This window comes from Stegastes partitus, unplaced genomic scaffold (assembly GCF_000690725.1).
Source record: "Stegastes partitus isolate 25-593 unplaced genomic scaffold, Stegastes_partitus-1.0.2 Scaffold1392, whole genome shotgun sequence".
Taxonomy (NCBI): Eukaryota; Metazoa; Chordata; class Actinopteri; family Pomacentridae; genus Stegastes; species Stegastes partitus.
This window is the reverse complement of record NW_007579123.1, coordinates 54,543-79,210: the sequence shown is the minus strand read 5'-3', so window position 1 is coordinate 79,210 and position 24,668 is coordinate 54,543. Positions and strand designations below refer to the sequence as shown.

The 24,668-nt window shown below is 39.3% G+C and overlaps 1 protein-coding gene across 1 annotated transcript in view; it reads right to left on the bottom strand.

Annotated features, from left to right (window-relative positions):
* Window positions 1-24,668, bottom strand: part of ulk4 (unc-51 like kinase 4) — an 88,001-nt gene that overhangs the window by 18,617 nt on the left and 44,716 nt on the right. Inside the window, exons 27-34 of the mRNA XM_008299201.1 lie at window positions 23,928-24,022; window positions 21,700-21,751; window positions 20,038-20,227; window positions 18,513-18,605; window positions 13,522-13,570; window positions 10,162-10,267; window positions 2,214-2,380; window positions 375-476 (exon numbers count right to left, since the gene is read on the bottom strand). Of these exons, the coding sequence (XP_008297423.1) occupies window positions 375-476; window positions 2,214-2,380; window positions 10,162-10,267; window positions 13,522-13,570; window positions 18,513-18,605; window positions 20,038-20,227; window positions 21,700-21,751; window positions 23,928-24,022 (854 nt within the window). The remainder of the gene's footprint in view (window positions 1-374; window positions 477-2,213; window positions 2,381-10,161; window positions 10,268-13,521; window positions 13,571-18,512; window positions 18,606-20,037; window positions 20,228-21,699; window positions 21,752-23,927; window positions 24,023-24,668) is intronic.

Sequence of the window (24,668 nt, the reverse complement as noted above, 5' to 3'; positions counted from 1 at the left end):
ATATATATACATATTTGTATAGCCATCTTTGTCAGGACATTCATTGACATAACACATTGCCTAGCTTCTTACTCTGGTCTTAATCAGGTCTTTATTTTAGGATAAAAGTTGGCATATACTCCAACCTTTACCCTAAAATAATTCTAAAATTAGCTCTAATGCCAAGCATTAACCCTCAAACAGCCCTCCTGGAGGTGTATCAGAAAGTGAGGTTTGCCCAAAATGTCTTCACTCCTACAAATATATAAACACACATATATGTGCGTCTAGATGTACACAAAAATGCACACGAAAACAAACAGAAAATATTTATGTATGCATGTCAGACATTTACATGTACACACAAACACTCATATTCTGAGTGCTGGTCTCACCATGTGAATGAGGTGTGTGCTGAGCTGGCTCAGGGGTCTGTTGGCCAGAAGCAGCTTCTCTGCTGCCTCCGTCTCCAGTGCTGGACAAGATAGCCTCTGGCTCTATGCAAGCACACACACACACACACACACACACACACACAGATGCACGCACATACACACGCACACACACACGCACACGCACACGCACGTACACACACGTTAAATCATTTATAGAGATTTGACAGTCAATAATGATGGATCCAGAGACCTGCCAAGACTTATTCTGACAGACTGAGAGACACAGAAAGACACACTGATAGACTACGAGAGGAAACACTTTTTCCTGCATGTGTTGTGTTATTTACCACAAGATGCGTTCACGACAACATGGGTTGAACATGTTTCTTTCTCACACCAAGTTATTTTTTGCACCTCGTTAAGACTGCCGTCTTCCAGAGTCCTTCGTTTTTTTCTGCCCTTCATCACTAACACCTCTGTGCCTCACTTCTGCTTATTTTAGTTCAGTTCGTGCCTACAGTGGAACTTCAGGCCAATTAGCGGTGGAATAATGTGATTAATACTGGCACACATTTTCTCTCTCCCTCCCAAAGTCACTCTCTCTCTGCTGTGCTCTCTCTCTCTCTCTTTCTTCTGTAGTATATATAATCTCTGACTCGCTCTCTCTTGACCAACTGAGTAATAGTTTGGGGAGAGCGGTCTGGTCACGTCCTCGCTCCTTATCAGACCTTATTACCCAAATGAATTTGGTTTGGGCAGAAGTTTTCTTTTTAATGAGCTTTGCATTTCTCGCAGAATTGATTTCCGCTGCACACTCTGCTTGCTCCCTTTTCCATCTCCCTCTATCTCTCCATCCTTCTTTCTCCCTCTGCTGTCCTTCTCTCTCTCACCCAGTCTTTTACCCTGCCTCCACTTTAGTCCCCTCACCCCCCTGTCCAGGCATTAATATGTATGCGTTGGGCTGGGGTGCACACTATGGGGAGATGGGGGCTGGTTTGTGTGCGCGCCTATGTGAAAGTGTGTTATGTGTGTGTGTAGTGAGGCAAGCTGAGGACAAAGCCAGCGGTGATAATGAGGCCGCAGGGACATAAGCCAGACAGGCCCCTCAGTGTATTTCCTGTATGTGTGTGTGTGTGTCCCAGGGACTCAGGACCTCATTCGCTTACTCCTGAGTCCACAACTTCAATATTGCAGTTTCTTATACCTGCTAGCTTCCACAGCATACATCAAGGGACACACACACTCACAAACACACACATACACAAGCCTTCGGGGACACGATACAAGGGCCACATTTCGAGGAAGTTGACTTTGTGATTCTGTTGGTGAATCTGCACTCACCAGAAATGAAGATGGCAAATGGTGGTGAATCAATGTGGGAAATACACGAGTCTATAAGGGCCAGTGTAACATGATGAAGTTAAAAAAACTAACACGTTTAACAGTAACATACAAAAAAATACTATAAAATAGCCACTATGACTCTGGGGATTTGTTTTGTCAATGCTGTTGTCACATTTGGAATTATGTAATACTCAAGCTATGCTCTTTAAGTGTATTGGATTTAAAATACTGATAGTTTGTAGACATAAAGTCCTACATGAAATGCTACAGAAGAATGAGATACTGGGGCTTGAATTAGTTTTTTTTTTGCATTTCTTTTTTTCTAAAATTACAGTGTTTTATACAACACTCACTGTGTTCATGTTAGTTAAATGTTCTTAATGGCATTATTGTCATGTAGGCACATACTATGCATTCTGCTATGACATTATTTAGTTTTTATTGTGTTATCAAGTTTTTTGTTCTCATCTTGTTGATGTGGTTGAGTGTTCAAACCTGCAGCGCAGAGCGGACAACAGCTGATGTTTGCTTTAGGATGTTGTGAAGCAGTTCCAATAGGGCTTGCAACACAATATGGCTGACCTTCCTCCCAGCATGCCCCTCTCCATCCAGATGTACTAGTGCAGCTTCTGAGAAGGTCCTCACCACCACCTCTATGAGCCCTGTGCAGGAGAAAAAACATATTTTGCTGAGAAGCTTGTATCCCGGCTAAGAATTGTTACAGGTAACTGACTTGCATAATTGCAGAGCTCAAGCCAGGGGGTCTTTCAAAGATATTAAATTTGTGTCCTGTTGCGTTCTGCTAGCACTGTGTACAGTCACATAAACATGGCAAAAGTAGTATCATGACAGATCTTAACCAAAGCTGAACAACCAAAGCATGCACCTGGCCAGAGCCACTGGATGTTTCTTGGTTTTTGTTGATTTAAAGTTCCACTCCGGTGAAAATCAAGTATCTTTTTACATGGTTAACATGCACATGAGGTGTTTTTATTTGCTAGAAGACGCATCCCGACTGAAATAAGCAGTCAGAATCATGACTCAGCATTTCCATTTTAAAACTAGAGTGTACCAATGGCAGTCCTAAAAACACAGACTCAGATTTCCTGGGTTTTATACATAGGAAACCTAAAGAACCAATCCTGTCAGGTTGCAGCTTGGGGCTTTCCATGTCATTATTCTTCTTCAGAATTGGTTTCCGGTTTAAATATGTATGGCTGAATAACTCAAGTATTACAGCTTGGCATTGTGTAGAGGGAGTAGAGTAGCTTTTTAGTGTTTGACCAGAGTCCTAGGTGAGAAGGTGTGCACTAGCTGCAGTGAGCGAGGAAGGGTAAGTGAAGAGAGATGCAGGATCTTCATAGATCTGCACATTATGGAACAATCAACAATGCACAGTTAGATCTAAGTCATTTTAATGCAGGAAAGATTATTTTCATGGGAAAATAATAATCTAAATATATAACTGTGTTACACAGAGATGAGTTTTAGGGGTTAACAACCAAATGTCAAAGAACTTGAAATACATCATTACAATATCAACTAATTTTACAATAATTTCTAATCTCTTTTTGTGTCTTTTTGAGGGGCAATGTCCTCACATGGTAGAGATCATAAAATAAGTACCCAACAGTCTGGCTATGATTGTAACATATGCTCATAATGACAAGATGTGAGTCCATTTAGAAAACACTGAATCTTCATGGCCATTCCAAAGTATCAAACAGAATCAGTTTGGCTCACAAGAAAATTCATTAAATAATAGTAACTCACATCATAGATTATAAACCAGTCAAAGCAACCAGTTTCTATGTTCCAGACAACCAACACATCTCACCTCTCCACGGCATGTTTGTGCAGGTGTAAAGAGTAAGGTTATAGCTGAGCCTTGGAAAATGTCTGTGACCGCAGAAGCTGGTTTGACTACACAGTGGATCGATAGCTCCTGTGGACGATGAGAGACACGCTCCCTCCTCAGTCAATTAGCATTTTATTGCCACCAATTTGCCGAGCAAAGAAAACTAGCTCAATATTAACTTTAACAATCTAAACAGAACTTGAATGGTACAGGGTTAAATTTGTATTTATGAAAAACCGATTGTATTAATAAAAGTCCAGATAATGTTAACGCAAGCAGTGGCAACAAAAGGCAGTTCAATTACATACTCATCTAGAAACAGATTCTGTTCTCCTCTTCATGTCTTTCCCTTCTCTCTGCCTTCACTCCATCCCTTCTTAAAAAGATGTTCAATGTGCAACGTGAGACTGCCAACCCTTGCTCAGCAGTGAATAAATAGCACTTAGTAAAGTGCACACCCATGTTCCTCGACACATTAAATTTAACATGACAAAGAAGATTCTCCGCATTTCGCAGCTCGATCTCTGTAGCAAGCTGTTGTAATCATCCTGAGGTGTAGTCACGCTACATGTCTCTGTAAACGAATACTGAATAGATTCTGCCTGGACTAGGTTGACATCAAACATGTACTTCAACAAATGTACACCGCTCCAATACTCATGTGATCAGTAAGTCCAGAGCTTTCCTTCATTTCCATTTCTGTGCACAAAAAAGTTAAACAGCAAATGTATTAAATCATGGTCTTCGCTAGGGAAAATACGCCAAGTTTTATTTTCCTATTCCAACAGATCTTTATTTAGAATGTAGATGTGTTTATTTTTGTGAGTGAAAGTGCAATACTGCAGACACTAGAAAGCTATTTAGCTTGCCTGCTGTCAGTGAGATGTACTGTTACTCTGTCAAACAGCCTCATAATTAATTAGACAAGCTGCTCTACTTTGGATGGTTCAATCAAACAAAGGCCTCTTCTGCTGTTAATGCAATCTGACAATATAATCCCACTTAGATGCAAACTCTGTCCTAGATAGTTGCTCATATATACGTTAATAAAAATGATTTTGTTATTACCTGCTGAGAAAAGCTGACATCACTATAAACAGCCATCTTTATCGAATCAAGTAAACTAACAGGATACTTTATCAGATCAAATCTTTAAACATTCCTGACATTTAAACCACCAGTCAAGTGTACATTAAAACCTGTAGATACATAAGTAATCAAAACTGAAATAGTTCTTAGTTTTCAAGTTAAGATACACCTAAAAGAGTTGTGCTGTTTAACAAAAAAGCAGCACAAACATGCCAATATGTGCGCTTTAATGCTTCAGCTTTACACATAATCTGCCATTACTCAATTGAAATATGTATTTCAATTAAGTTACACAGTACAAACCTTAAAATGTTCACAATTTAACTAAAAAGAGGGGGTAATAGATTTTTTGTCAGTGCCGATACTGATTTTTAGTAATCCAGGAGGTTGTTATTTCAAACCAATATATAGCTACAGCAAAAACGAAAATGTTGGTGTCAAAATTTAGAATAACACAAACTCCAACATCATTCTGTTTGTGACTAAAAACACAATGAGGAGGCTGAATTAGAGCAAAAATAGAGCATATTTAAGTAAATGTATTTTTGTCAAAAACAGGTTAAAAAAGACGAACAATACCATATAACGTGAAAATTATGAATATCGGATCGAGTAACTGGTCAGGACAGTAACTCATTGACCACTACTACAAAGGTCACATGACACAATTAAAAATGTATATATATAAGCTACTAATGCAAAGAAACTGTGTATTAGAAGGACGTATTGCAGAAAAGACTTCAATACAGTCTCACCTTCAAAAACAACTCAAGTCCCTATTCTTTAGATATGTTTCCAGGGAAATTTAAAATGTACCAAACATTGTTTCTAAATACATCCAGTCTTGACTTTAAAAATGCCTTTATTTCCCCACGGAATAAATGTATAAATGTACATACTATTCCAGCTCTTTCAGCCTAATCACAGAACAAAACCACAAAGGCTGGCAGTTTTAAGGTGACAAACTTAGAACATATTGAGTGAGTTAACACACTAAGACTAATTGAGGCATTGACATTTCACATAGATTAGACAATGTCATCATGTCTGCTGACTGAATTTCACTGGCTGTTGAGCAAATTAAAGTTACAGATGAAAGCTCAGCAATATGAATAAAGAAATTACTTGAACCAAAAGAGACATTTCAATTCACATCCTCACCAGCAAAGCAGAGTCTGTACTTAACTTCAGATAGATGTATAGTTTTTACTGTCATCTAGCCTCCTCCTCAGTTTGTAGGTTGTAAAAAACCTTTCCTCTCAGCTGACAGAATCCCTAAAATCATCCGAAAGTCACAAGATAAATATGGTCTTTCCAGCTGCAGCCACCAGTTCAAAACTTTGCACATTTCTTAACTACAAAGAAAAGTAACTGGTTGCTTTGAAGTCTACGATCTAAACCACTTCCTAAATTAAAGTGTACAAACTACTGCGAGTGTGGAGACAGAAGCATGTTGGCAATGCACTAAGTCCACATATCTATAAAGTTCCATTAAAAATAATTTAAAGACCGTCAGCAGCTGTGACAATAGCTCTTCCATTGATGGAACGGAAGCAAAATAGCAAGTGTGGTTGAACACGTGCAACATCTTATGACTTCTGACTGGCAGACATTACTGCTTGAAAGGTTGTACACAAGCATACGAACATACACACACATACTGTGGGTTTCTTTTCCATATCTCAGTTTAATATGTTCATGGGTTCGGCAGAACTCCAAGCTCTGTGTTTTTGTGAGAAATGAGAAAGGAGTACTGCTTTGACCAACAGACAGAGATGTGTTTCCTTGTGAGGTGGAGATGTAAATAAGTGTACTCAGGGGGCAGCAGCTCGAAATTCATTCAGGCTATGCTAAAGAGTACATTTAAAAATGTCACACATGAACAAATATTACTTGTTCAATTTAAGGCCAAGTGAATAATTTATGAGTGAAAATCATTGCGCTCTGTCTTATTTTGGCATTCTTGACTTTATCTAGGTTAAAAATAGACTTTCTACAATGCTTTGCAGTATTTTCTATTTATAAACCACTGTAAAATTAGTTCTACTGGGAATCAACAGAATGGAAGGCTCAGAGCACTACTATAAGCAAAGAAGGAAAGTTTTCTGCAGAAACCTCTACTGAACTGATTACATATGACAAATAGACAATGTTTTATTCAGTTCAAGTTCATGTTATATTGCCATGTTAACATAAATCTATGTGGCATCTAAGTATTTTTTTATATACTTGCTGAATATCTAAATGTAAATGATTTTCCATGTTGATAAGATTTTAAAAGCCCATCAGTCCCCAGCCAGATAAAGCCCATGATTGTGTACAATTTTTGGTTCCATCCCATAGCCACTACAGCCTCTACAGGAGCACAACCACACAGCTAGCCTCAAAAACGTTGCCAAAAGATTGCAATCTGCTTAAAAAATATGTACCAAAAATACACTTGGACAATAACAGTTGTGTGTTTCCAAAATATCCCATAAAACCTTCCCAATTCTCCTCCTCTGATCTCTCTTCTTAAAGTTAAGGTCTGACTGTATTGAGTTAAATGAACTAAAGAAACTATAGTTAGGTCAAGATTGTGGTCAGGTTCAAGGTAAGGGAAAAGACCACGACACTGACACATATTGTCATAACTGTTAATGTGTGGCATGTTATAATTGATTATTCACACTGGGATGCTCTTTGTAAAACAAAATGCTTAATTTTACAAATGTTTATAAATCAATATTTTTTCACTGGTATCCAGAGATGCAATGCTAACTTAAGACACACTGCAAAACATCTTACACTTACTGTCAAAAGTGTTCTATCGATTTCCATTATGCAAAACTGTCAGTCCAGAGACCTCTTGGGTGTTGGTTAATATGAAAACATTAATATGGAAGACAGATCTTGGTGGTATAAATTATGCTAGAGGGTATTATTATTGATTGGACACATATGGACACAGTGTGAAAGAACCATAATAGAATTTGTTTAGACACTGTTTGGGGAAATCACCAGAAAGCAATTTCAAATGGCAATTTATAGATGCAAATTCCACAGAAACTAGATAACAGCGGCACAGAAGCAATTACCTGAAAAACTCCTGTGAGTTTCTTATGGAAGGTCAAGAGACAGAACAAGAATTGGTGACGGATTAAACCTGAAGAGGAACCTCAAAGACCTTCAAGGATTCTGAAGACACACAAAGCCCCTGCAGATTTCTTTTATTAATTAAAGGACAACTGTACTTTAATTAACAAACACCTTGTCAGCACCTCAGCTCAGGACCAAACTGAGAGGTCGATCAGGGAGTGAACACTTCTGAATTGCCGGGCTAAATTTCAGATGCTGTACATGTTCGAGATGTGTCCATTTCCTTATTAAATCACACAGTCTGCTTGTCAGTTTTCCTATAAAATGGGTCTCAGCTGTACCCTTAGTAGAGAAGCCCTGGACCTCATGTCCTTATATAATCAGACTACAACCTAGACTTTCTCCATCAGTCTGCTACATGTTCTGAAATTAAAACTGTGCTATCCATGATCATAGAAAATAAGAACTTTGTTTAGAAATTGCATCCACTTATTCTTTCCCTCTAACCTCTCTCTCACAATCTGTCACTCATTTTAACCTCCATTTTCTACTTTATCATCACTTTCCTTCTCTCTGTCTCAGTTCCGAATCCACCAGATTCTCCCTCTGTACATCCCATTCTTTCCTCTGTCACCTCTCCGCTACCCTTTTAGCCTCCTATTTTGCTTTTCTGGCTCTATCATCCGCCCTCTCTCTTCTCTCTCATGCTTTTTTTTTTGCCATCTTCATTTTCTTTTTGTTGTTCTTTTCTTCCTCCCTTTTTCTGTCTCTCTCTCTACTAGCTCTGTCTTCATTCCCCAGGGGGTATTATCTCAGTCGGAGGCAAATCTGCCCAATTATAAACCTCATCTCCTCTCTCTCCTGCACGCACACACACACACTTACACTGCTGCATCCACACATGCACACACATCTCTCTGTTTTACACATAAGCACAAATACATTCACATAAGCACAAAAAAACCCACCTCCCTATTTTGCTCTTCTTCACTGTCTATTTCTTCGCCTCCCCACACACACATACACACTCACACACAAACAGACACACGCGTACAGATTCACACACCACCCTTCCCCTCCTCTCTCTGTCACACCTTAAAAAGCCAATTATACACGCTTCCTCCCTTTGCCTCTACTCTCGTTCTCTCCCTCTCCCTTCCTTCTTGCCATCGCCACATTGATCTGGAGCGAACCACAATGAAAACAAGGGAGAAAGAGGAGAAGAGAAGACTGAAGAGGAGCCCAAAATAGAGGACAGGGAACAGGGTAAAATTGGGAACAGCAACGAGGAAGGAAAGGAGATGAGGGTGCAAGATGGGACCTGAGCAGACTGGAAAAGTGGATGATAGGAGACAAGAAGGAGGGATGCGAGGAGAAAAACAAAGTAAAAGAGACAGAGTAGGAAAGAACGGAAGAGAGGAGTGGAGATAGCGTTAATTGTCAGGCCAGTATTAGTGCTGGGTTGACAGTTTTTTGTTGAGAAGAGAGCTGATTGGATGATAATGATGCTGACTACTGAACTGCCGCACTGCTGACCCAATAGAAATAGAGGGAGAGGAGGGGTTGATAGTAGATAGGAGTGTACAGAGGAAAGGATGGATAGAAAGAGACACAAAATGATGGGCAAAAGAGAGGGAGAGAAAGAGCGAAATGAACAGAGTCCGTAAATAGAAATCCGAGAGAGCAAGTATTATTGTGTTGTGTTTTCATTGCAGCTGAGAGTTGCATTTACACTGTTGAACTGTGTGTCCCAAACATTTGCATATGCACACATCTCACACACACACACAGAAACAGCAGCAAGCATTGTTAATTTACTGCCTTCATTCTGTAATGTTACATTTAGGCTGCATCCATACATGCCCAGGCTTTGTGTGTTACTGTTCCTTCCCTCTAATTAAAGTCTTAATCCTAAACTAACTCTGCAGTGCTGTAATGGGTCTAAATTAACTCGTAAAATTTTTCTCATTCTCAAAGACTACACTACATAAATTTGACTCCTCCCTGGGGATTCACTGGACTCACTTGCAATTGACAGGAAATTTTAATATTATTAAGTTTCACCATAGCCGAAGGACAAAAAGCAAAACCTCTGCCTCAGGCACACGCAGACACATAGTCAAGGGTGCTGACCTGAATAAGCATTAGGTTGCAGCGGGGAGGGCTAGAAAAGATGTCAACAAGTAACATTACAATAACTAATGCAAGCAGAGGAGACACCTGATACCAGCACAATGTGCAGTAGTACAGGAGGGTCAATGACAGACAGGCCTCTAGGACTCACTTACCTCACTCACTAATCGTACCAGTTTAAGAGAAAGCAAAACACAAGAAAGACAAGCATGGAAGAATGTTTTAAATCAGAACAAAGTTGTTTCTTCCCTCTGTCCATCCATTAAGTACGCAGACATACTGTACCTTGCTGATATAGCGGATGCTGATCCAGGACTGTGTCTCCACTAAGATTACACAGCAACACAACTGCATTCTGGACCATCCCATTGGTGACATTACGACTGTTGTTCTTGAAAAAAAGATAGAATAACATGTGATGACTTGAGATAGACAACGCAGAGGACTTATTAATCAATGCACAGTTATCCTTGACTTTTATCATGTATTTAAAAACAACACAAAAACTAGCACTGTGTGTGTGTGTGTGTGTGTGTGTGTGTGTGTGCGCGCGCGCGTGTGCGTGTGCATGCGTGCCCTTGTGGAGCATCAGTCAGAATTATTGACTTGGTATAAAAACACAAACACATCATTACTGATGATAGCTTTGGATTTTTATTTTTTATTTTTTATAACATGACCTCTGTCAACATATTAAATGTATTAAAAACATATAATTGCACACAAACCTCGAACTGGTACAGTTCCCATTGTTGGTCTGTTTGAACTGTTCATGCTTTTCTTTCTTTTTGAATATTTTTACAATATTTGTACTGAGTAACCTGCGTAAATATAGTACACATCAGACTGCTATACAGAGACTCATAACCTCGTGCGTTGAACACAGAAAAACGCATCTAGCTACCATGGATGTTTCTGGGAGGCTGGCTGTGACTTTATGCTTTTTACAGGATATAGGCAGCTGGATACAGATTCGAGTCTAGCATCATATCAATGTGATTATATCTGAGGTGTGCTTGGCATGGTGGATCAATATGGCACAGGGTTTCTGGAGAATTCCAACTGAGTTTGGACACTGTCATTGGAATGTATGTACAAATCAACGCACCTTCTGTTCAACTCTTTAAATTAAAAATTGTAAAGGTGTGGGTAAAGGAGAATTTCTTCACACCGCCTCTCCATTAAAACAACACGCAGACTCTCATGGACTTAGGTGGACGATGAAATTAACATCACATGTACCCTTTCTTGAGAACACCTGGATGCAGAAAGCATGAACTGGCCTTTAAACCTTGGCTATACTCCCTTTCAGATGCACACATGGACAGCTGCGGACATTATGGAAACATAGTTGTTGCCAATATACTAGTGTGAAGTCCGCTTAAAGTCCAGTGGGAGAACTCTGTTACGTACATGCAAGTAGGATGTATGGAACAGACTGCTCTTGTAGCATAGTTGCTCCGTGGGCATAATGATGTGTTGCATGCAGAGGTGTTGGGCAGACTCAGCGGGTCTTGGTGAGATGGTGAAATTCCTTTCACGCAGACCGTAGTGGACACAAAAAGTGTAACATTGGCCTTAATGCTTTAAGACTTTCAGCTCAGTGCTACATCTTGGATGCTGTCAGCAGGGATGCATTAGGAGAGGTGGACACAGTGTGACAGAATCAGGGGCCGCCCATGTTACTGCAGCCCAGACAACAGTATCTCCCACATGCTGCCATTAAAGACACATCTGTGAAACTGTTAGCAAGTCGGCACATGAGATCAGCTATACTAGTACATCATGGGGCACACTAAACACAAATCTGCCAATCAGCCCAAATAGCATGGATCTTTAGTCATATTTTTCTTGACAAAATTATATTTTGTTGTGAAAAATCACTGGTTAGCTGTTTAGTAGGTCTCCAGTTTATTGGATGCAGGCTTATGGCATTTCTTATTAGTGCTTATCAGTGAATCTATTGTTCGACAGCATGGACTGGACTTTTCACTGTTTTATGGACACAGCTGTCAGTGCTTTTCAAGGCATTTTTTTTTTACTGACAGAAGCACAAGAATATAGCAAACTGACATGACATCTTCAATCTGAGAAGGACAATATTTACAATTCTGTAAAAATTGTTTTGCTCAAATAATTTTTGGGCAAAAGAATAAATAATTTCTTTACAATAGAGGATGATGCAGTTGTGGTAATACAATGATTTTAACTATACTGTTCTTCCCTGCACTCTTTCTATTCCATTTCCTCCTCCTTACAAATCTTTTCTCCTTCCTCCTATAGTAAATCACTTCTCCTTCCCCCTCCTGCCCCCATTTCACTATTTGATCCTCTCTGAGATACATCAGCTCTGCCTGCGGGGTCTGTGCACATCAGTCTGATCTGGGTACGGGCTGATAAGCCTGGCTGGTACTCATCATGTGCCGTTGCCTGAGGCTGAAGACAATGACATCAGTTCGCGCCTAGGACAACCTGCCTGTCAGTAACAACAAATGACAAAGCTAATCTGTTTTGATCTTTATGGACTAATAATCCATTAAAAGACTAGTATACATCAATGAAAGCATAAACCTGGCAATGACCAATGACCAACCAAAGTTCAACTTGCACCTTAACTCAGAAAATTCAACTTCTTTAAGTGGTGCATCTACACTATGTATAGTATCAGTCAGGCAGAGTTTGTAAACACGTTTTTCTGCAAGCAACCCACTCTGAACAGTATTCTGCCTCCTCAGGCACAGCAACCAACCAGTTAAGAACCCTGGTCCAGCCAGCATGCTGAGGTCCTTTCATGTCTGAAGCAGAACTACTTCATCATCTAGACAAATACAATTAGGTGAGTTTCTCCATGACAAGTGTGATCACCAGCGACAGGTGCAATCAATCCAGATCAGAGAGTTTCAGGCAACATAAATCAATCCATATGTGAGCAACATAGACGGCAGTAATGGATCCAGACATGACCGGTTTAGACAGGAGTAAACAATCAGGAGACAAGTTAATCAGGCTGTTGGATAACAGTGTTTAACATTCTGCATCAGCTAGTCGGGGCTGGACAGGCAGCCATGCAGAACACTGATTATTAAGTGCGTATGTGTGAGTGCAAATGTGTGTGTGTGTATATAAAGTGAAAATTGTTTGCTGCAGCACAAGTGTTCTGATTTGCTGAAAACAGTCTGTACTGTGTTAGTGGGTGCGTTAGATTGTGTGTATGCAAAAAGGGTCAGGTGAAATAAATTGTTTACTGGAAACGTTGTTATGCCTCACTGATAACTGACAAGTGCTGCGTGTCTGTGTGCAAGCTCTTAATAGTGGAGTCCATATTCCCACTCTATTAACCCCTTCTCCTCTTTACTGCTGACCTGCCAGTCAATTACACCAGCCCTCTAATAGGTCACCACCACTCAGACTAATTTACATAAATACATCTATCAGGGTTAGATGGAGCGAGTGAAAGAGGAAAGAGAAGCAAGGAGAAAGAGTATAACTGAGCTGTAATAAAACAAGGAAATGACATAAAATAATGCAAATTGTGATAAGTGGATTTGATGAGCTGATTGTAAGTCTATTTAATATTTGACTGACTGACCGACCGACTGATTTACTGACTGGCTCAATGAAAACTAATTGAGTTTGGTTTCTTACCATAATGAGCTGAAAGACTATTGGTAGGACCCCACTATGTTTGATCAACCTGAAAAGGAGAGAGAAAATACACAATGAAGCAGCGGTAGAAAAATGAGGGTGAGGAATTAATTTAATGTATTCATCACATTCTTCACACATGGAGTTTGCACACACATGCAGACACACTGGGCTGTTTCATCTTCATTAACATTGGAGTTCTGCTACAACAACTCCTGTCTGGCAACAGTGGAAGTGGGGAGGGGAAAAAAAAGACTGAAAGAGGAGAAGTGATGAGAACAGATGAAGTGAGAGGAGGTGAGAGAGGAGAGGGAAGGACAAGAGAGAGGTGATGAGCGCTAAAGAGAAGATGAGGTAAGAGAAGATTACATTTGGCAAAGAGGAGATTAGAGGAGAGGGGAGAAGATTTGGGCAGAGAAGACAGAGGGGTGGAGGAACAAATGAATGAAAGGGGGAAGTAGAGAGGGGAAAGAAATAAGTAATGTGGATAAATCCACATTGAAAAACTAGAAGACAAGCTAAGGGACTGAGGAGAAGAGGGAGGGAGGGAGAGGGAAGGGTGACTATAGCAATGACATTCTGTGTACTTACTGATTAAGGTTTTGATTTGGTTGCTGTGTGGTTAGAGTGTCTCCATGTATGCACACACATCTTGTTTATGTGTTTGTGTCTGTGACCATTAGAAAGCACGAAACAATACAGGCCATGATGGGAACAAAGCCAGTTTAAATCAGACAGGTGCTAATACGCTAAAGGTAACAAAGCCTATCCACTAATTTAAAAATCTGTCTTCACTCTAACTATGATTTATAGCTTGTTGAGCAGGCATCAGACAACCTATGGAAACCTTTATTCAAGCAAGCTGATTCAGCAGTGTCTAACAGAGTTCTAAGCAGCAAACACTGTTCCTCCCTATCACAGAGGTATTTTTTCAGGACTGAACAGCCACAGAACTTTAGTTCATGTGATGCTCCTAGAACCATCTAAAGACGATGGTGTATGAATAGGGAAATTTTTTTTTTAATTTAATGAAAGTCAGACGCACAGGTAGAAATGCATTTGATCAGCAAAAAAAACACCAAATAGTCATCTTAAGCCACTCTTTTAGAGAGTTTTACCTTTTTTACAGTGTAAATTTCCTACCTGATATTCTGTGTTCCTACAGACATATAATTAGTTTTTTTTTCTTGTGTCAGCTGATTATGCTTACCATATATGTGCAATACTATTCATGTATGCTGAGAGCATATTCTCTCATCTGCTATATAAACTGGGACTTATTGGAGCAAGCCAGTGTTTTGGTCCATTTAGGCCTCATGTATCTAACATTTTGAATTTCTTGGTTTTAGTTGGTAATACTAGAACCCATAATGGTTAAATTGTTGAATAGAATTCTTGCGTATTTTGGGAAATCTGTAGACTTGAACACTTGCTAGTCTCATCTGATCTCTGATGAATGTGACATTTTAAATTAAATGCTGTTGTGTATTAAAAACAGGGTTTTATTGTTTTATCTTTCAGCAGCTGAATGCAGCTGAGACAGGTGCTTCTCAGTTCCAGGACAGCAAATTTCCAGAGTGCAAAACGGACTGGAGCACACTGATTAATTCACATCTTCATCATCTCTGTTGTGCAATAGTTGGTGGAGTTGGCCAGATGCCATTATCAGCACCACTGAAGTAAAACTTTCACAGAAATTAAAGCCATGTTATTTTTTTTAGAAAGTAGCTCATGCTCCATCCTCTATACTGAGAACACTCACTGTCTATAGGTGCAGGTTGTTCGTAGAAACAAAGTTGTGGATGGCAATTATATCTTTGTAGTAACTGAGAATTTTGCCATGAAGGAGTATTTCATATTTAGCTGTGTACCCCATGTTAAGCCTTTTAATAAATGTGTTGGTGTGAGTGTGTATGTGTCTGTGATTGTGTTTGTTTGTAGATGTGATGGATGGTCTCCTATTAGGGAGGTGACAGGCTGAGAGGATGAGAGGACAGGCCAGGCCAGCACAACATGATAAACTGGACCACCTTTAAACTACCAGCCATATATCAATAGACACAGTGCACAACACCAGACACTGAACAAACCAGAACACAATAGACTACATGTAATGGAACAAACACAGAAGAGACAACCTTCACTGCATCAGTCACACATCAAACACACAGGTATACAACAGAATCAGCTTCACTGTAGAGAACACAGTAACTGTCACATAATGGGCAACCACCAAATTAGACGGACCTGCTCTCTTTTTTGTCATATATTCTGTTGTAGCTGTCAGCCACAATGCTCAGTAAAGCTTAAAAAAAAGTAAAATTGAATCTAGATGACTTTGAAAATGCCATGTGAACCTTGCTATTTACAATGAAAAGATAATAAAATCTCTATTTTTAATTTTTTAAGGCATTTATTCACAGCAGAGTAGTAAAATGAGCTGCTACTTGCAGTTACGGCTTTTTCGTATGTTAAAATGATCACTGTAGTCTAAACGGGTTACGAATCCAGTTTTCTTTGGATAAGAGAGATGTAGGTTACACGATTGAGTTTATATCAAGGTCATAATAAAAGAAAACAACAACAAAAAAATGCATAGATTCTAATACAATGCCAATACAAATCTAGTTAAACTAAGAGATGCTGCCTCATATTTGGATGATAAGTGGGAAAAGGCTATGGCACATCCGCATATATCTAGAATACAGATGTTTAAGGACACTGAACATACATGGGCAAATACACATATAACCACACAGTATTAGGTTCTTTGGCTAAAGGTCATTGTAAATGTAGTTGTTTGAAGGTGTGTCTGGACTGTGATAATGCAGAGAGAGACAGCAGGCTGCCTTTCCAACGTTAATGTCCCCAATTTACCATCTAATTACCGCTCGGCTGGCTTCATAGCCACACTTATCTAACCAAGACCCAGGCAATTTAATTTCTGATTGTATAACCGCAGTGATGGAGGGAAAGTTGTGGAGAGAGGGCACAGAAAGAGAGAAATGTGGACTAATGTTAATAAATTAGAGATGGTGAGAGAAAAAGAGCGAGGGAGACAGAGAGAAAAAAAATGTAAAATGTTGTTAATAATGTCAGAGGAAAAGAGTGAGAGAAAAACAGATGTAGAGAGAAGAGTGCTGACACCAATTTGAAAAGTTCACGTCACTCTACTTGTGTCAAGGAAAGAGGGGGATGAGGAGAAATGGAGGAAGAGAAGGATGAAGACGAGAGGGGGTAATATTGCTGATAAGAGAAGTAGGGGCATATTCAGCTATAAGGACGAACTTTAAACTGTGGGAACGGGGAGGGAAGGGATGGCTGGAGATGGAAGGAGAGTGGGATACTAGTGATAAGAGATTTATTGAGTTATTATTGCTGAAGTAGATAAAATAAGTGGATAGAAGCAGGCAAAGAAATTAAGGAAGGACAAAACAGAAGGTTAATCATGGTTGTTGTAAATTAATACTTCACATTTAAAGATTAAACATAGAACTACAGATGAGAAATAGAATACTTGAGGATGTACATTTCCATGTCTATGACCACTTTGTAATCCACAAATATCAAAAATTTTTACAGCTAAGTTTGGAAAATAAGGCTCCTGATTCCATCATTTAGTGAATGAAGTCTGCGACATTGCACCAAGGTTTCTTCTCACATTTTTTTTAAAACTCATTTTCTTCTGAGGGAGAAGGTGGTGCAAATCTTTTCATTGTCCCTCATCCATTAACTCTTCATCCCGTCTATCCTTTGCCTTCCACCCTTTATCAACATTTTCTTTCTTTCCCAGTGTTACTTTCTTCCCAATCTGTCCTTCTTAATCTCTTTCTATCCTTCCTTTCACCCCGCCATCCACTCCCTCTGCTGCCTCTTGTTTCACCCTCACTTTCTATCTCTGTCAACAGCTGAAAAGAGAAGACAGATGACCAGAGAATCAAGACTTACTGACAGCTGCTGTCAGATCACATCTATGAAACACACTAACACCAACACGCACACATGAGCACACAAACGTAGAAACCATACACGCACGCACACAGGTGAGTCAGGGAATCAGCAGATTTTCTGTGCAACAGCAACACATCATTACCCATTTTTATTTTGGTGTCAGATGACTGCTTTCTCATGAGATGTTTTCCAAATCCTGAATAGTGAATTACTTCCACATTATGCAGTAGTGAATCTTGCTTTAACACTAGCAATAATTTTGTCTTAGTGTCATATATTTAAAGAAGCAGCAATATATTTTTAAGCAAAGCTCTTCAGGAGTAGCTATTATGCTGAGATATATCAGCACAATATGTCAAGTCTGTACACATCTCAGCTGATACAGCACCTTATGTCTGTCACTAAACAGATTACTAATGTGGAAAACAGCAGCTTTAAGAGGGGTGAAGAGGTTCTTGTTGAATACAGATCACCGGCAGTAGTGCAGCTGTGCTGGTGTTGCTATTAGCTCAGGATGTGCATCAGCTACATCTACAACCAAATGATCATTTGTGAATATCTGTATGCTATAGTGGGCAAATAAATCACTGCTCCTAAGTGTGAGTGTGTTTGTTCGCACGTTTATGCTGGTGTGTGCGTTTGTGAGTGCACATTTATCCATGTGAGTGTGTGTGCTTGGCTATGAATGATTTGCAATGCTGAACTGGGAATCACTGGCCTTGGCATTAAAACATTACACACAGCGTGCCTAAAATGTGCCTGTGTGTATTTGAATCTGCACCTGCAAGGACTGCAAAACACTTCAGTACCACCAAATCTTAGTCTTGGATAAAGAATCACAATATTGGATTCATGAGTATCTCCACTTAACAAATGTACTGCTCATGCAAAAATATGCAAAAAAGGTATAGCAAGAATTTTCTCTACGCTTCAGTACACTATGTTATATTGATGATCTTTCTATTATGATACATTTTGGTATTTTGATGCTTAAATAGTATCTCTGTGTAATTGTTAGTGAATGATTACAGATACAGTACCTGCACATCTGAGTGTTGTGTTCAGTCATCGATACCAGCAGTTTCAGTGCATGGAGTGGGATCGGCTCTGCTGCTCGAAGAAGAGACTCATACCTAGACATAAACATGTCTGAGTATAACACTTGGCTTTCGTAGTGTTAATAATTAATGCACTGTTCTGATCATTAGTAACAGAGTGTAAACTAGAACAGATCTGGAGAGAAGGGTGGAGAAGAGGGGGAGGGGAGAACCAGGGTTATAATAGGAGAAGGAGAGATAAGGAAATGTGAGATGAGGAGCAGAGGGGAGAGAATTTGAAGAAAAAAAAGTGAACAAGAGGTAACACATGAAGCAACCATGCAAGCGAAGAACATTTTTAAAAAGAGGATGAAAATATTAATGGTATTGGAAGAAACTGCATATATCCACATGATGGATGTGAAGGAAAAGTGAGAAATTCACATCCCAAATATCAGCATCTATTTTGTATTCTTGTTATTCTGCAGTGACGCAAACTTCTGCAAAATACACTCATCTTTCTCTGCTCTGTCATTGGATGCAAACACTCATAAACAGATGCCTGTCAGTTAACTGTATCTATAGAAGCATGTTGCAAAACACAAAATATATTTTAAAGAAGGATTTTGAAATTAACAAATCCTTACTATATCACTAATACTTGAATTAATGTGCAGATACCTTAACCGGACTGACAACTGTGTAAAAAATCCCATCATATTATGAGAGCTTCATATATATCATGTTACAATGTTGGACGTTTATATCAAACGCGCCCAAAGTAGTAAATAATGAGATAAATGTATGTAAAAGTAATTCCTGTGAGAAAAAAAGCTCAGGCTCAGACTTGTTTGAATGCTAAGTTTCCAGAAGTTGTTTCTACTTTCATGCTAAGCCAACGTCAGCTCGTCGTGGATTTCTTTATATGGTTCTCTGCTCCAGGCACAACATGCCCACAAAGTCAAACTATGGATTTATTGGTAAATATATGTAGATATCACTCTTGAGTAGAATTACAGGCATTTCATGCCCCCCTGCTTGTTTCAGACAGTGGATGAACTGAGGGGCTGTATAAAGGGCCAGTAAAACATTTTCTTGAACTGTGAATCAAGCGAAACTACTCTAGTGGAGTCCCAGAATAAAAGAAGGTCCTCTTTAATGTATTTTTGCCTTGCAGCAACAGTACTCAAGCTGGTTTAGTTAGAATTTCAGTGTAAAGCTAGTATTTACCCAAAAGGCATCTGCATAAGCCAAGGACTGGGTCACACTTCATGAAACATGGTCTTGGTTGTGAAAGGGAATCAAAATAAATGTTTTATTATTAGGAAACATAAATGATAACTCAACCACTGACAAAAATCAGTCGGCAGGAATCAGTTTGACATTCATTGAAACTGTAGTAGGGTGTGATTGTTTCGAATATGTTGCATTGATAAGAAAAAAAATGCTATTCAAAGAGCCAATAGCAATTTTCTGTGGAATCCAGAGACACTTTCAGACTGATACTACTACTGATAGTGAGACCAACCTTAAAAGCAGAGATTTAGTGAAGAGAGATAAAATCTGACTCCGGGAGCTTTTGTCTTCTATTCTTTCTGTCATCCCTCCTCTCTTTTCTTCCATCCTTTCCTCATTTTCTTCAGTGTCATCACCATCTTCAACCAGCAGGACCAGACTCAGTTCAGACAGGACCCTCAAAACAAACACGGACCACTCCACTGTAGCACAAACACATCGACAGAGAAGAGGATAGGATCTGGGATGAGAAGCTGAGAAAACACACATGATGTTTTCCTTCCATAAATGACTTTTTGGTTCCAAGCGGATAATAATATGCATTAAGAATTTTGCTTCATTTACGGAGTGACAGAATTTTAGAGTAAATGAAAAGATGCTCAGTGACATGTTTTGAAAGGATCAGTGTCTAGACAATACTGACTGTTACTTTTGCTGGCTCCTTGTAAGACAATTAAAATAAACAGAAACAACCACATCAAAATAAACATCACAAATCATACCAACACCATGACTAAGATAGTTTAATATCACACTAATATCATTATATTATACATCATTCAGCCACAATATTAAAACCACCTGCCTAATACTTTGCAATACAGATTAGGAGACTGGCAGCAGGTCTTTTAAGTCCTTTGGGTTGTAGAGTAGGACTTCTGTGGGTCAAGGAAGTTAATCCCACAGAATTTTAAGTATCTTGGGACCTTGGGGAGTTTTAAAGGGAAGATCAACACCTTGGGCTTTTGGTCATGCTCCTCGAGGCAGTTTTTGCAGTGTGGCAAGAGGCACTGTCCTGCCATTAGGGAGTGCTGTTGCAATAAGAGGGTGTGATTGGTATGTTCAGATGGCTGCTATATGTCAGAGTAACATCCACATGAATGACAGGACCCAAGATTTCCTACCACAATACTGCATTGTAACAACATGATCAATATTACTGTATAAAGGTCACCTGTTGGTGGTTGTAACGCTCTGGCTGATGGCTATATATACTATATAGCACATAAATGGATGATGAAATATCAAAAGGATCAGTGGAGGATTTAAGCTGTTTTTAAACTAACAAAGTGCAACATTATGGCAGGAAAACACAACAGTATTGGTAAAAAAAAGAACATAATTTTACGCTGACGACTGACTTCTCATGTGGAGACCCATACAGACAAAACCAGAATGACTCACTGAAGGTTCAAATCAAAACACTGCAGTGAATTATTGTGCTAGCACTTTCCACTAGACACTGCAATTTTATTAATGCAGAGATTTTCACAACCTTAAACATTCAAGGTTAGCTGCTCCAGCTCACTATTGTGCTTCTTCTTTGTGATATCTTTTCACTTCACACCTTTCCTCACCCTGTCGATTTATACATTTTTCTATCTATCTGTCTATCTATACACGTACCCACCTACCTTCTTCTCAGATTACTTTTTGGCATTTTTGTCCATGTTTGATAACAAATGGGAAATGAGGTGAAAAGAAATGGGGTGTAACAGCCAACAAATGCTCCCAGCTTTCTGTTCTGAGGATGCTTCAATACTTCCAAACCTGCTGTTCCACTTTTCTCGTTTGCCATTTCGTCCTCACTCCCTCCTCCATCACTCTGACATTAGCTTCTCTAGCCCACATCTTCTCTGTCTCATTCTCTTAAAAAATGACCCACCACTCTTACCATTTCTGCTGAAAGCCAGTCTTGTCAGAGGAGGTAGGATGGCATCCACAACCTTCAAGAGACATTAACAGTCAGAAAAAACAAAAAACAAAAAACTTTATACATGCCATATTGTGCTGTTCCTTGATCACAATACCCTGTACGAAGCTGACTGTCTTCTCCAGTAAAGCAATAACAGAATCTGGCAGAATCAATTATGGTTTGGTGTTACATAAGTTCAGCTGAAGATAAAGTCATAAGCATGAAACAGCTCAGGTCAGAACAGTGGAAAATTAGCTTGCCAATGTGCTGAGGGCTTGAGCGTATAAATATTGGTTCAATAGTTCACTGCTGTCCTAGGTTCGCTTATTTATGAGAAAAAAGTGTATCAATAGACATAATTTCAGTGCTTCCTCTAAAAAAAATGTTAATATACACCAAATCTGCAAACAGGATATATTTTTAGATTAAACTGAATAGGAGACGGTGCAGTATATTAATTCTGTGGGCATCAACCACGCAGACCACTGTCACACAGGATCAAATTACTATGGAAATGCACTGTTGAATGATTTCTTTGATCAAACACGGACACACACGAACACGTACTTTCGCAACTGTCAGAGCCCTTATTTAGGCACGAATCTGTATTGCATGAATTTGCATGATTACTAATATTACCATAGAAACAAAACTAATGCTGAGTGAGTGTGTGTGAGGTCATTACATTGAAAGCCTGAGAAGGAAAACTACAAAGGATGTTGTCCACCACTTAATGGTCTGTGTATTAATATCACAGCCATCAAAAGACTGAGACTGAGTGTGTGTGTGTGTGTGTGTGTGTGTGTGTGTGTGTGTTTGGTTTGGTGCATTCTCTGTGAACTCAGAGCTATGGGTAGCATGTCCCTCCAATTTCTGAAATCCTTTCTTGTCCCCATTTTCTGTCTCGGCTCTTTTACCTAGGTATCCCTCTGTCTATTGTCCAGTGGTGAAATAAAGAACATTTTTTATTATCTCTACAATTGTAACTAAACATGAATTTCATGCACATTCCTTTAAAATCAATGCAAATACTCTTAAGTAATAATTAATTAAGTAATAGTCTATGGTAATTTTATTCTCACAGGACCAACATATTTTTATCTTATAGTTTTTCTACAGCTTAAATTTGAAAGATTTTGAATGCGAGCAACTGTAACGTAACCAATTTCCCCTCAGGGACCCAGAACATATTTCTGATTCTGATTTTGATTCTGAAATTGCATTTGTTTATAGCTGCTCAGATTGTTAAAGACCAATAACATGTGTTTTAAATGTTTTTCCTCATCACACTTAAATGATTTGCAGTATTAACTCAATCCGGACATTTAGTGAATTCCTGTCACTGCTTGGTTTATGCAAGTAATATTTACATAGCAGAACCGTAAATTTAACATATTCCCTAAGTGACAAAGTGGCTTCTGTTTGCTGTGGCAACAAAACTTACTGACAAAACTTTACTCAAACTGTGACAAGGATTCAGAGACGTAAACTAGCTCAAACATGAGTGGGTGTCCTTGTCCAGTGGGCAATAAAAGTTAATCTGAGCTGGCTGCTGGTAATTAAAGTGTCTTCCTGTGTTATTGACTATCAGTAGCAGCAAGCCTCCTCTTTGCTGCTTTCTTCTATTCCTCATCTCTTTCCTTTTCTCTCCCTCCATCCTGTCTGCTTCCTGCTGCTCTCCACTTCCACACGTCAATAGTCATTAAACACAATCTCATCGTCCCATCCCGTGCACATTCACACAGGCACACGCACAAAAACACACACAGATCCGATGAGGCTCAGTTGGTTCAATAGTTGATTAGTGTCTTGCCTAATAGCCCACAAGTTGACCCTCCGTCCTCTGATCACTAATGGACAAGTTTAGTAGACTGGAAGACACACACTGAATATACGAGCAGGGGGCCACTATATGGAATCGACAAAAGGCTGTACTTATTTAAGAAGACACTTAAGAAAAGAGAAAAAAAAAATCTGTGTTAAAAAAAAAAAGTGTCAGTTGCAGAGGCACAACAGAATACTAGGATGATGACAGGCTGTCTCCAAAGTCACATCAGATGTAATCTACTACCATTTGCTGAATATCACAAGATACCTGTCCTATATTGCTTCAGTAAACTTATAGCAGATTGCCAAGCAGCCCGGCAGACAGACAGGCAACCAGACAGACACTCAAGCAGTGCAGTGAAGCTTCCACATATACTTACAGCACTCTGATATGGAGTGATGAGAGCATGGTGCTGACTCAGGACTTCCACAATGGACAAAGTTGTTCTAATCAACTCTTCACATATTGCTGCACCTAATGGAGAATGAAATAATATTCAGCACTACTGAGTCATGTCCCCGATAAAAGCACAGGATGCCCTACCAGCTGACCAGAAACCAAAATCCCCTGTGCCAACGGTGATGTATTCTAGTTGTGAATTCCCACTGCAGCATGGCAGATATCATGGCCTTTGAGCAAGGCATTGAGCGTCTCAGTTGCTTCAGATAAATGAACAGTGGCTGCACTCTGCACCTCGCCTTGTACACATGCATTTGTAATTCAGTGCAACACCTGTCAGGGTTGTCTCTTCCTCCCACATATTCATACTGTTTCCTTATGAGTCAAAGGTGACTTGGGAGTTAAAGTGCAGATTTCACAGCTAAACTTTATATGCTGAAATGATTGTAACTGAGTGCCACAGCTTTTAAAAATACAGAGGTGCCATTAAGTATAACTTGGTAAATTAAGGAAATAAACTGTACAACTGTATTTAGCACCTGAAGCAGGATTAAGACTTGCATTTAGGAATCAAATAACAGGAAGATTAACGACAAACATGAAGGTAAAGCAAGTGTATAGAAGAGGGACACAATGCTAATCACATAAATAGTGAATACATAAAAATGAATACTATAGTAGTAGAATAAGTAGATAATGATTGAATATATGTGAACATTGT